The sequence below is a fragment of the Acanthopagrus latus genome, chromosome 16, assembly GCF_904848185.1.
Source record: "Acanthopagrus latus isolate v.2019 chromosome 16, fAcaLat1.1, whole genome shotgun sequence".
NCBI lineage: Eukaryota > Metazoa > Chordata > Actinopteri > Spariformes > Sparidae > Acanthopagrus > Acanthopagrus latus.
This window is the reverse complement of record NC_051054.1, coordinates 20,638,243-20,651,663: the sequence shown is the minus strand read 5'-3', so window position 1 is coordinate 20,651,663 and position 13,421 is coordinate 20,638,243. Positions and strand designations below refer to the sequence as shown.

Here is a 13,421-nt window from a genome sequence, read left to right as displayed (position 1 = left end):
AAAAACACAGGGAAAACACGTTAGGTGCAAAAACTTAACATTTATTCAGACTTCATGACATTTGATTCGACATATAAACTCTGTCTTAGCTGTGAAAATGCTGATGAGGAGCACCTAAAGTCTATAGAAAATGGCAGAAAGCAAAGTCAACAGAAATAAATGTGTACAGGAAAATTGAATCATAACGTAAACAGGTCAGGAGATGCTAACACTTCCAAGAAATTATTTGGAAGTGTGAAGACCTCGGGACAGGTTTTCCCCACAGGACATGAATGCACCCTTTTAGAGACAGAGATTCCATGGGCAGGACGCGATCCAGACGAGTGATTTTGCTGTGGGTCCTGCAAAGCGTCGGTCTGTCCGTTGGAGCTTATGTCACCTCCACCACCTGCCTCAGCTCCTCTATTAGAGGAGCCAGCTCCTTCTCCAGGCTCATGATGAGACCTGAGGACACACAGAGCAGACTGTTCTTACCTACGCAGTCAAGGAGATGCTCAACAAAGGAGAGGAGCACATGTGAGAGATCACACATGTTCAACACAAGGTGATGTGCCACGTCTGTGTTGAACACCTGATCTCTCTGATGACACCAGCAGCAGCACAAGCTAACAGCTCCACACAGATCGCTGACTACAGCAGGCAGATATAACTTAATGAGCTTATTGTCCCTCAGAAATTTAAACCCTCTAACTCCACAACCTTTCCACTACAGTACTAAACTTAGGTCCTACTGATCGGCAGCTAAAACATCATTATTGTGTTCATTTTGTTTTACAATTTAATGCAGATCTGTTCTCTGACATCTGGAGAGCTTCTGTGCAGGGTGCAGTTCTAATTCTATACTAGGTAACTGCTGAGTAGCTAAAAGAAAGTGTAACACCAGCAGTAGGCTGAGACCAAGCACTCCTCCTTTTCAAGTTTTTTTTTTTTTTTTTTTCACAATGTCATACTTTAAATTCTCCCCTCTGGTGTGAGTTCCCCTCACCCACAAATATCTGAACAACTGTGTTGCTCAGTTAGCAAGTCTCACCATTTTTTTTGCACAAAATGTCACAAAAGGGAAAGAGATGATCTACAAGAGTTTTACAGGTCCGGTTATCTTACCAACTTGGATCCAAAATAGAACCAGCTATCTGATCACATACTTATATTTATTCCTAAGAGTATCTCTGCTTCCTGGTTTTTAGTATGTGCGGCTTTTAGACAAACAACAGAAACTAAGTGCTCTTACAGCAGACTGAGGGGAACAACATTCAGTGATTATCGACAGATGTGGTTGGTTACCTGTGTTGGCGCTGCTGCTGGCAATGAAACTGATGACCAGAGGTAACCGATTGAACTGCACAATCTGTTCAGCACACAGACACAACAGACATGTTGGACATAAACATGAAAAGGGGATCACATCCACAGCTCACCACGTGTTGGGTGGTGGGGTGGGGCTCTATATGAAACAGATCTAAAGCGGAGTAGAGCTTCTGCAGAAACAGGCTATGTAGTATTTATAGTTGTGACGAAATGTTCAATCATCATTATACATCATTTTGGTGGGTGGAGCTGACTTGAAAAAGCAAAGACTTTGCATCGTTTATCAGACAAATCTATCACATGTGATCGTTGGAATCTGTTGTCCCACCTGGTAAGTATTGTAGTAGCAGATGATGCTCTTGTTCTTGGAGAGGCCCAGCTTGCTGCCCTGATCTGTGGCCAGAGCGAACGTGGACAGGAAGCCAGGTCTCAGCGCGTGGACCGGGGCGTTATCATTGGCAACTACAGGGACACAGAAACAATGACAGCGATGACTCTCAAGCGAGTGACCCAACAGGACCACCATGGATCAGTGTGGTTCCCCCTTTGGCGTGGGGTTGTAGTGGAAATGCAGACAAGTATGGTATGACATAAAGGGTGCGTATGAATAATTTGGCCTGACATACCAATGAGGATAGATGGATTCAGGGACAGTGCCTTACCTTTGATAACCGGAACACCGTCCCTGTCTGTCACTACAATAGCATGAAGACCTTCAACACTGAAGGAGAAAAAACAGTATCTGTTAACAAATGACTCAACACTAATATTATGAACTAATTCCACAACCTCACCAGCCTGTCACATCACATGTACACACCTCTGCAGCTGTTTATACAGGTATCTCTTCAAATCCTGCAAAGAAGACAATGTTATAGAGGTTTTCCCGCAAGCTGTGTGTTGCTAGAACATTGTATACACCACACATGTGCCACTTTTTATTTGTTTTTTTCAATATAAATATTCCATAATGTGTTTCTCTCTCTGTGACAGAGAAGGGCAGGGCTGACCAGAAGACGAGAGACGGACAGGCCACACTCACATCAGCCATGGCGGCCAGTCTTCTATCGTGTTCTCCAGACCGCTGAGCTACTGTGGAGAGAAAACAGGCTCCATTAAGAGAAACTCCACCGGCTGTCAATGAACAAACGTAGGGCTCCTCAAAGTGAATTAAAGCCTGCTAACATGGCAGCTAGTAAGCTAGATAACTGACGGTACTTAGGAAGTTGTTACTTCCTGTATTCTGTTAAAGGCCAACTCTACCCCTGCCCGCCGAGCGACTCTATAAAGACAGAGTGACAGATAAACGTGGATACACACACAACAAGTCAAAGGCTCACGAACCTTCTCTGAATCAGTTAACATCGAGCAGCAACATAACAGCCAGGAGCTAACAGCAGGAATCACATGACACGCTTGTTTTGTTTCCGGCTCGCGAGGAAGTGTTGAGGACGGTCAGCGCTGCGCGGCATTCCTGCACCGCGTGACGTACTGCGCACTGACGCAGCACACAGCAACAGCTAGACCTCTCTTTTTTTTCTTTCTTTCTTTCTTTCTTTCTTTCTTTCTTTCTTTCTTTCTTTCTTTCTTTCTTTCTTTCTTTTTTAATAATGGTAGCTTCTTCTATCTCGACACACTCGATAGGAGACAATTCTTTTTGTTTTTTTTTTAGGTGAGGATTTTTTATTTTTTTTCCTAATTATGAATGGAGACTTTTAACTTCTGTATGACTGCTGATCAGCCCTGTACACAAGCAATACATGCTGAAACTGTTAAACGGGTGCTTTTCTTTTGGCTTTGTACAACAATAGGTACCACTGTTTGCATTATAATCACCTGGAGTCAATCATTTTGATAGATCCAAAAACTTCTATTCTGTCTTTTCAATTATTCCACAAGCAAAATCATGAATATAAACTAGAAACTGGAATTCAGATAGTTCACCAAGCCACTGAATCCAAATCGTGTAAGAAGGCTTTGGCAGTTGTTCAGCTATGTGTTCTACAAATACAATGTAAATACAGGGTGAAGGAGTGGTCTGGGAACCTATTATACATGGTGTTTTGACAAGGTTTGTTGTTTGGAGTAAATACAAGACATATCAAACATGGACGGGGATAGGAGAGCTGCTCAGTGCCTCTTGATTCTGTTTCAACTAGTAGTGCAAGGTCTCTGAGACCACGTCTAAATATAGCCAACTATTAATAGTATATTCTAACAGACTGGGCTTCACATGATGTCTGTCCCTGACAACACCACACAACTCTGTGAAGCGTCTGGGAGGAAGCCTTCCACACTGTTGGCTGAGCACTTCAAACTTCAGGTGAGTTTATTGAGGAGGAATGAAGAGGTAGCTACATGGCCTGTAAGCCTATACGCTCTTTATTGCTCTTCTACTTTTAGATTGTTTGTCGTAAGCCAGAGGTCTCATGACTCACAGTGATTTTGCATAATAATTCAAAGAACATATTTTAAGCATTATATTGATAATCATAAGTGTTCTGATTCAAACAGGAATTAAAATGTTTCAGAAATTAAAACGATACATTTGGTACATGATGGACAGATGTGTGACAGAGAAGAAAATAACAAGACTAGGTAGAAAACGTCTTGACTGTGTATGGTTGATGTGCTCTTGAGGATGCAGACCCTCTAATGGAAAGTGAATCATATTTGATATAGACGTTCTGGAGACTTCTGCATCATCAGTGTAAAAAAAAATAGTTGCATGCGATCACATACGTGCAGCTCACAGATACTTCTACCTGGGGTTAGATGTAATATCATTCTGAAAGAGTGTGTATCAGATCAGATACCGGAAGTATTACGATCATGTTACTGTGAATCCATTAGTCTTCATTTTCTTGCCTTTTAATGCATCATAAATTCCACAAAGCAACACAACCTCTATTGATTACTGCAATGATGTCTTGTGTAAGTATAAAAAAAAAAACATTAATGCCTCCTCTGGATGTATTTGTATTTTTATTTCTCCACCTATCACTGTAACAGTTAACTGGAAATCTCCAGCACTGGACCGGCCAATGGCATAGCCTCATCACTTCATCAGATCACACACTCAATAATTCAGTGACAGACGTGAGTCTCTATAGGGCTGCTGTGATCCAGCAAAAACTGCCGACGGTCATTAATCCAAACCAAAGTATGAAGAAGCCCATCTTCACTTTCTTCACTGTCATCATACCATGGCTACAGGAGAACTCTGGATTCTGATGGTTATCAGATGTCTGATGTTCTAGTAACCCAAGGCACTGATGAAGGCCTCTCTGTTCTTATTGTAGCTCATTTCACTGTTGTGTCATGTTATTTTGTCTCAACTTTGTTCCTCTGTTCAGGATGGGGGACTTCCAGCAGTTAGACCAGGACTTTTACCAGACAGGATATTACATAGATGACCAGGGTCAACCTGTGGCCTACTATGAAACCTACAATTCCCAAAGCCCTGCTTATTATAATGAGTAAGTACACAGCTGTTTGAGGATGCCCCTACATTTCAGTCTAGGTAATATGTGAAAAAAAAAATGTTGTAACATGCTGACCAGTAGTCATTACTGTGTGTTTCTCCATGCATCTCCTAATGACTTTAATACAGCTGTCACCCCAGTCTGGCCCTAAAGCAAGATTGCAGTGACGTAATGACCCTTCCTTCATTTTTAAGGTCCTTGTTATGGTGAAGATTTGCTGTAGATGACTCTTTATGTCAGCGTGTGTCCACTTTAGGGCGCCAGAAGTTCAAGCCTTTTCACTAGGGCTGTCAAAATGCATTCTGGGACATCTAGGAATTGCACTAACCTGAAGGTCCTATTTGTAAGAGCAGTTGATTTTTGAGTCTCATTTCCACCTCATCACCTCAATTTTTTGTGATGGCAGCCAACCAAAACTACAATCCCAAAGTTTTGGGACTGGACGAGGTGTGAACGACACACAAAAATCAACTTTTCTTACAAATTGAACCTTCGGGTAAAGGCAGGGGAGGCAGAGTTTGGAAAAGAGTGTACATTTTTCCTGCCTTTAAATCATACACAACATTATCATATGGCTAAATTGATGCTACTTCTGTGAGGTTTTATATGAATATTCTGTTCTTGCAACTGTGTTGTTTCCAGTGGAACGCAGGCTTTTACACCAGGTGATGTGGATCATTCCATGGAGCAGCAGTACACTGGACAGTTCTACCATCCTGCTGGGACTGTGGATAGCACGGGAACAGTTCCTCTTGAAGAGGAACCTCCCCTTCTTGAGGGTACAAAGAGCTTTTGTTTCCTCGTGGCAAGATTTGTACTTTTTACAAAATACGTTTTCATTTGTTAATCATAACTACCCATGTTGTATTAATTTAAATGCAGCCAGCAATCATCCAGGCATATAGAGGTCAAATGTGTTGACCCCAGGAAAACAGCTGAGGGACCACCTCATGACTGCATGTAACATTCCTGTATCCGCGCAAAATGAAAGCCACATGTAGCTGGAACTTTACTCAGCAACAAACAGCGAGCACAAGTCGTTGACCTGGAGGAACATTTTGTGCGCTGCACGCAGACAACACGCAAAGATCGGATTTTGAATTATTTCTTCTTTCCTTTCTTTCTGTACACTGTGCAGAGCTGGGCATCAATTTGGACCACATCTGGCAGAAGGCGCTGACAGTGCTGAACCCTTTTAAACCTGCAGACGGCAGCATTATGAATGAGACTGATCTGACAGGCCCTATTGTCTTCTGCATTGCACTAGGGGTCACTTTAATGATGGTGGGTTACAAACATGACGCTGCTGCCAATCTCAATGTATATGACCGATACGAGAGACGCTATTCAGCGTTCAGTGCTGTGCTGTGTACGGTTAACAGGTGTGTTTATTCCTTTATTCTCACATGTTTAGGCAGGTAAAGTTCACTTCGGTTATGTGTATGGGACCAGTGCCACAGCCTGTATTGGGATGTACGTTCTGCTGAGTCTGATGAGTTCCCTGTCAGTGTCTTACGGCTGTGTGGCCAGTGTCCTGGGCTACTGCCTGCTGCCCATGGTGGCCATCTCTGCATTTGCTGTCTTCTACTCTCTGCAGTGAGTACATTCAGTGGGTGGTTATAGTTTCTATGACCATGATCCCAAAACAAGTTGTGTGGAATAAAAAAATTTAAAAAAAAAACACAAACAGAAAGCAACCAGTAGCATACAAACATGTAGCAGTCACAGTTTGTAGTATTTGTTTTTTTTTTTTTCTTGGCTGAATTTCAAAATCTCTCTGGATTGACTGCAGTGGATTCAGATCACCTGTGCCCAGCCCAGCACAACTGCTGGAGTACTCATGAGCAAGTCACTCATGTTTAAGGCGTAATGTAAAAGGTAGAACTCAAGGATCCAACCCATAACAGGCCAGGCCAATCATCGGCCGACAGTGTATAATTTACTGTTACTTGTACTTTTGATCCTTAGGTACATACAAATATGTCTTTGTGTAACTTTTTTTTGATAAACCTGGATTTAGTTTGACAAAGAAGACTAAAGACCTGTCTTTTTTGTTTTCACAGAGGCATCCTGGGTACAGTTCTGGTCTTATTAGGGGTTGGTTGGTGTAGTTTCTCTGCCTCCAAGATCTTTACCTCCACCCTGGCTCTGGAGGGTCAGCAGCTGTTGGTAGCTTACCCATGTGCCCTGCTTTATGGAGTTTTTGCATTGTTCACTGTATTTTAACTCTTACTGGATTAAACCCACGGTGAAATATTTGTATTTTAAGTTACTGTACAATATTGGTTATTATTATTATTATTATTATTATTATTATTATTATTATTATTATTATTATTATGTTACTTAGTTTACAAAGTTAAAGGGAGGTTTTGGTTTCAACCCAGGCTGAGGCTCTTAAACCAGTCAGAAGAAATTATGCAAATTTCCTCTATCTTCTCATAAAGGAAGCTGAACATATGTTTGCAGATGCACTATATAAGGTTTCTCATATGATTTCATCATTGTTCTACTCAGAATTTGTTGTAATATTTCATTAAACTATATCTCATACTTACATGTTACAGTACTTTGATGCTCTTTATGTGATTTATTTTGTCCTCATGGATTTTAATGGATAAAGATTTCCTGGTATAAGATTTTGTCCTTGTCATCTTTCATTTAGTCCTTAATTCTTAGGTTCTCTCACAGTTTGGATCTAGCTTAGCCTTTGAACCGTAACAGACAGTCTTCATCCAAAAAGGGCCAGAGGTAAATGTCCAACAAAACAAGTCCACCCTCAGCATGGGTGTATGTTATTCCATTGAACAAGCATAATAGTAAGTTGCTTTGACATCCCTGCAATGGTTGAAATTTCCTCGTCTTCTTTTCTTTATCTTTAGTGTGCTGTGAAACGTTTGCCTTCTCAACGATCTTGGAGACATTTTCCAGGACACTGCATGTTAGCGTTGATGTTAATTCCTCAATTGTCCGGTCAGTCTTAGCAATGAGTGCAGCTATGGTGAAATTAGTCACTGGTTATACTCCCATACCAGTTGAAGGGAATCTCTCCCACAGTGGTAACCATGGGCAACTGGACATGTGTCAGTTACTTGAAGACATTTTCACCTCCCATCCATCTAACTAAGTTAGTTAGAACTGCACTGTTAGCAAGTGATGTCATTTTTACAGTAAATCTTTTTTTTTTTTTTTTTTTTACTGTTTTTACTGTTACTGTTAATGTAAGTGGCAATGCATCATGGGAAATGTATGGACAGTCCTGTATTATTATTATTGTAACTTCACTGTACAAGCAGAGTTTTACACTGGTTTTTAAAAGATCCTTTTCATAAAAAATCAATGACAAGGGCCTATTTTTGATTCCTACCTATCGCAACGAAGTAGCTATTCCCAGTTATTGCAGGAGAGGGAGCCACAACATCATAGTTTTGCAATGTCACAACCATTTTCACCACTGAGTCAGAGTACATTTGTCTCCTGACCCACGTCTAGCAGTGTTATGAACTAAGGAAATGAATGTGGATCTGACAGAAAGGTGTTACGTGGTTAAAAAACAATGTCTTTAAGCCATTTCTAACACACTGCTTGGTCCTACACTGTGCGGAAACATTGCAGTATTGTTCCTGCTACTGTCCTTTTCTAAGCTTAGTATGAAAAAAGGACAACAAACTGCAGATGTGCATGTGAAACGAGGAGGATGTTAACAGTCAGAGTCCACAGAGATGTGGAGCATTCAGTGGAAGAGAGGGAACTAATTTTTCACACAGCCACAATGATGTATGGGCGTCTGAGCGGACGCTGACAACTGCCAAGCCAGTGATGTTCTGCAGACAACTTGCTTTAAGAGCAGGGAGAGCGGGCAGGGGAAGGGGAGGGGTGAACACGGATGTCGACACAATTTGCTGTGATATTAACAACTGGCAACTTCTAAAGGGTCCCACTCCAATCAGGGCGGTGGATCCAGTCCCTCGGGTGCTGCCCACGCTGACAGGGTCCACCTCTGAGGGGACTGAATGCCAAGGCCGTGATCTCTCTCTGCTCTGTGTTTCTGCTCAGTTGCGGGACCAAGACGGAGCTCCGTCACAGTGAGTCAGACAGAAACACCACAGCGCCGCTTCAAGCATGAGGCCATGCTGAAGGATGGTAACATTTCATGCTGCACTGGAAAAAATGGTTAAAAAAAAATACTTTGTACATAATTAATCTGTTATTAACCACTTAAAGGACAACAAATACTTCTTTGTTATAGTCAGGGATCATTTAATCACACAGGTTGGAAACAAAATATGGTCAGTCAGACTTATTTGAATAAAAGCTGAGCAGTAAAGTTAATACCTCAACTGTCTGTTGTAAACATTCATCACAGCTTCCAGACCCACTTCCTGCTTTAACTTCAAACTGCTGCACTTACTGTAGCTAGCTGTGTGCCCACAAAAAGCTGTCTTTACAATGGGAGTTAACTAGCAACAGATCAGCTGTGATGACCTCAGAATAAAGTGGTTTATGTAATGTGGATAAACTGTTGGCTCTCTTATCATTACATCTCATTTTTTCTTGACCCATCATACGTAATTGTCACAAGTCCTTAACCAAACAACAGAAAAAAGCTGTTTTTCATTTCCTTCACATAATACAAAACTGACCTGAGTATTTTCATTCAATAGGACAATGTTTGTTCATTCCTTTCAAATAGGTTACAATTTACACAGAAATGATTCTGATAATATTCATATCCTGATTTTTCGCCTCTGCTTTGTTTACAGAAATATGATATGGACACAGGGCCTGTGAGCTGTCACTGACAGCATTGCTCCCCAGTAGGTTTCACTGTAAAACTGTGCAGCACACAGTATCCCTACACTTTGTTTTTTGCTCCTTGCCAGAACATTCACATGCTCCTCTGATGGCACCATTTCTCAAGGTGGAAGTTTTTCTTCTGACTTTAGTGTGGTGATGATCATAATGTGGGAACAACATGCTACAAAGATGATGTGCTGTATTACAAAGCAACTTTGTCCCAGCTACACTAATATATTCCTCAAAGATCACTCCACATGGTTAATATTAAATCACAAATAACATACACAAAATTTACAAAAGAAAAAAAACAAAAAACAAAAACATATGCAATATGTAAAAGTTCACCCTAATTTTCAGGAACCTCTTGAGACTGTTTTCTCGTTTGGATTTCAGTCCCTCATTCCAGGGAGGTGCTTAATAATAATTATTATTACTTTTAATAATTTGTATGATTATTTTTAATGATTACTATTAGAAATTATGAACTGATTGTAACCAAACCTGTCCTAGTTGTTGGGTACAGCAATGTTTAGCAAGTAATAGTATTAGCATCCTCCTAAGGATGTGGCTGATGGGATGTCATTAGTTTTGGTCATGAGTATTGACAACATGGTGGCGCAGTGGTAAGCCATGGTTGCCTGCATGGGTTTTCTCCTGGTCCTCCTGCTTCCACCCACAGTCCAAAGACATGAAAGTGAGGTTAATTGGTGTGAACCAGTGACTTGTTCAGTGAGTACCCCGCTGCTCGCCCAGTGTCAGCTGGGATTGGCTAAGGGTAAGTGGTAACAGATGATGGATGGGTGGACAAGATGATGGCAGGAGCGAAGTGAAGGGATCGCCAAAGTTAATACAACTTATTCTGAGGGGGACATGAGAATCTGAACCAAATGGCATGGCACATAAAAACTTCAACCTGGGGCTTTGCTGCATGTTGTCCCTCTGCTTTCTCATCCCATTTCCTATCAATCTCAAGCTTTCCTGTCATATACAGTAAAGTAACTAAGGCCAAAATGATGATACATGAAAAAACAACAGACTTCCAGCTTGTGGTAGCAGGAGGATCACCCAAATTGTTTAGATTCATCCTCTGGTAATATTAAATTTATCATTGCTAAAAAATAAAGGTGTGCTTTATCTAAATTCTACCTACAGGTGGGCCCAAATTAAAAGTTATTGACATGCTGAAGAGCTTTACAAAGAACTTTCTGCTGAGAACTCTCAAAGAGAACTTCCGTTCAGACTAATTCTTTGGTGTTATTGGCGGAGCCTAACCTCAAGTGCTGCCCTCAACCTTAACCCTGGTGTAACCTAAACCACAGCACAACCCTGTAATTGTTTAATTCTGGTTTAGGCCTTGTGAGCATACAACATTCTTCCTTTAGTTACAAGACAGTTAGCTGAGGTGATGGCATAAACAATAGCCAGGGAGTGTTTATATTAATGAGAATACACCGTCTTACAGAGCGGCTGTATGTGAGAGAACATGTGTGAGTGTTTGACAGCAACAGAAGGGAAAAGGGAAGGAGCAGGCCCAGTCTCTCTTCTCGTGACTGGTTAAAGAAAACAAATCCCTCTGGCCAAGCGGTAGGCTGAAGACAAGCACTCCTTGGGCCCCCGCCTCTCCCGCTACTTTACACTAAACTCTTCCAGATGATTTATGGGCTTTCTCCTCGCGAGGAGACCAGCTCCTGCTCACCTTTCATTCACCAGCGCACGGGCTGACGGGGATCCCCGCTCGGTGCGGTGCAGCCCGTCATTACCCAGTGTACCCCATGTGACAAATAACCAGAGGTGGGCAGAGTAGCCAGAAACTGTACGAGAGAGAGAGTGAGAGGGAGGGAACATTACAGGTATGTAGTGGAGATCAGAATGAAGGTCTGGTTAGAAGATGGCTGCGGTTCCGCCTATGAGCACTGAGTACTAATGTAATAATGTAGTAATGACTTCTGCGTACTCCTGTTACATGTTAGAGGACGTCACAGCTTGTGTCATCCCATCTCTGGTTACATCAGTACTCAGTACTCATTGGTCGGACCAGACCCACCTTCAAACTCTGGAACACACACACACACACACACACACACACACACACACACACACACACACACACACACACACACACACACACACACACACAGTGAAAACAATCCTGGCCGTGCTGTTGGCGGTTTTTGTTCTTTGTCAATAGCAGTTTGATGTTTTTCCCACTTGTTGTCCATCTTGAGTGTGTTTGGCTTCACGTGGTCTTACCAAAGCATGTGTGATAGGATTAAGGCACACTGCCTCCCAACCTTTAAGTCCCCATCTAAAGACATAATATATAAACCAGTTTGGGTAATACTAACCTTAGATTAGACTAAACTGGATTATCATCCATTGAAGCTGGTAGTGGATTTCTTTAGTATCAGTCTCAAAACTAGCAAGTCTTCTCCACATCATTGGAGTTACTGTGGATGTATTACCAGAGCTGCTGATGACAGAAACATCATCCTTTATTCACTTTCACCAGAAGTCCAGTGACGTTTGGCACAGCTGATTGTGTCAGTTTGACAGGTGAGCAGAGGCTGTCACACAGCGGGTTCTACTCAGCAGTGTTCACGAACCAAGCAGGCCATATAACAACCGTGCAGGTGTTTGTTTGCTTTGCCATCAGGTCGAGACTAGATGAATAGCAAAAGTTATTAGGAGTGAGCATTTAGAACATTTAGCATTTGGTCGTTACATGGTGACAGAGCAGCTGCTCACTGATTTGAGGGAACCATCCCCGAACTGTTTAATGCATAAATGACATGATGAGCACTCTGAAGCATGATCCAAAGTACACTTATAGGTCTTATAGGTAAATTACCTAGAAATTGTGTGTACACAGATTGATTTTTAAGAACTATGTAATGTACATATATATGCATAATGAAGCAAATGTAAGTGACTTTCTAGTCTCAACAGCTTACATACAAGTAATTCAATTGTGGCCATTTCTTTCAAATTACACCTTTATGACAGATATGTTTTGTGGAAAAAGTTTAATAGGTTTGAAAGCTCTTGGAAATGTTATTTCCAATAGTGGTTGATAGATTTCAATTTGGACTATAGCGATGGATGACGGACTACGCATGTCACCCATCGGGCTGTGTGGCTGTAAACTATACTGCAACAGCCAGTATTACAGTCAAGCATGTCAAAATGTAAATAATCAAAGGACGGCACAGTTTGACTAAAAAAAACAGGTGTAGTGGTCCTTAACATTTTGCTTTTGTTTCAGTTTATAGGTTGATTTTGCTGGAGACGTATACACAGTGAGCAGTCCAACAGAAGCTGAGGAAAAGACAGATTTAATGCGCCTTTAACTGAACCATTATGTGTTGGACCTTGGGGGCATGAGCAGCCCGAGTGCAGCCCTCACATCTGTATCAGCATTGCGGTACCTATCAATATTACTGTGCCGATTAAGGACATTAAACTCTGTAATTGCGCTAATTGGAGTTATTTGTAAAGTAAATAGAATGGGGCTGCCATTGCAAAAGGCCGAGGAGCATTCTGTGTGAGATGGAGTCATAGCATTCGCTCTGTTTGCCTCTGCGTTTCTACCTTGTGTTCCAGCTCTCTATAAATGATCCAGAAAATGTCCTAATGAACAGTACAGGTGGGAAAGTCATTATGTATCCTCGGGGTCTCCCACTTCATGTAGGGGAGAAGTGCTCTATCTATGGGTGACCTGGAGAGCAAACATTCCCAGCTAATAACCACACTCAGAGCAACCAGCATGGCTGACTGAAGCCTAAATAACCCCTGACAAAGTTGGATTTCTCACCCCCCCCTTCTTCCTCC

At 41.7% G+C, this 13,421-nt stretch overlaps 2 protein-coding genes across 3 annotated transcripts; one reads left to right on the top strand and one right to left on the bottom strand.

Moving 5' to 3' along the window:
- Positions 1-20: 20 nt before the first annotated feature.
- Positions 21-2,761, bottom strand: lamtor3 (late endosomal/lysosomal adaptor, MAPK and MTOR activator 3). The gene is made up of 7 exons (XM_037125062.1): positions 2,653-2,761; positions 2,351-2,400; positions 2,129-2,163; positions 1,971-2,029; positions 1,637-1,770; positions 1,285-1,348; positions 21-444 (listed from the first exon to the last, which is right to left on the bottom strand). The coding sequence occupies exons 2-7, from the start codon at positions 2,357-2,359 to the stop codon at positions 371-373; spliced, it is 375 nt and encodes a 124-aa protein (XP_036980957.1). The 5' UTR covers positions 2,360-2,400; positions 2,653-2,761; the 3' UTR covers positions 21-370.
- A 501-nt stretch (positions 2,762-3,262) lies between these two features.
- On the top strand, positions 3,263-7,428 carry LOC119004650 (protein YIPF7-like). 2 transcript variants are annotated; one of them, XM_037071759.1, is made up of 7 exons: positions 3,263-3,631; positions 4,321-4,407; positions 4,665-4,787; positions 5,436-5,572; positions 5,932-6,077; positions 6,208-6,389; positions 6,857-7,428. In XM_037071759.1, exons 3-7 carry the CDS (start codon positions 4,666-4,668, stop codon positions 7,017-7,019), a joined length of 750 nt encoding a protein of 249 aa, XP_036927654.1. In that variant the 5' UTR covers positions 3,263-3,631; positions 4,321-4,407; position 4,665; the 3' UTR covers positions 7,020-7,428. The 2 variants fall into 2 exon arrangements, with proteins under 2 accessions (XP_036927654.1, XP_036927653.1); XM_037071758.1 differs by lacking the exon at positions 4,321-4,407 and having other exon boundaries at positions 3,266-3,631.
- Positions 7,429-13,421: the final 5,993 nt, after the last annotated feature.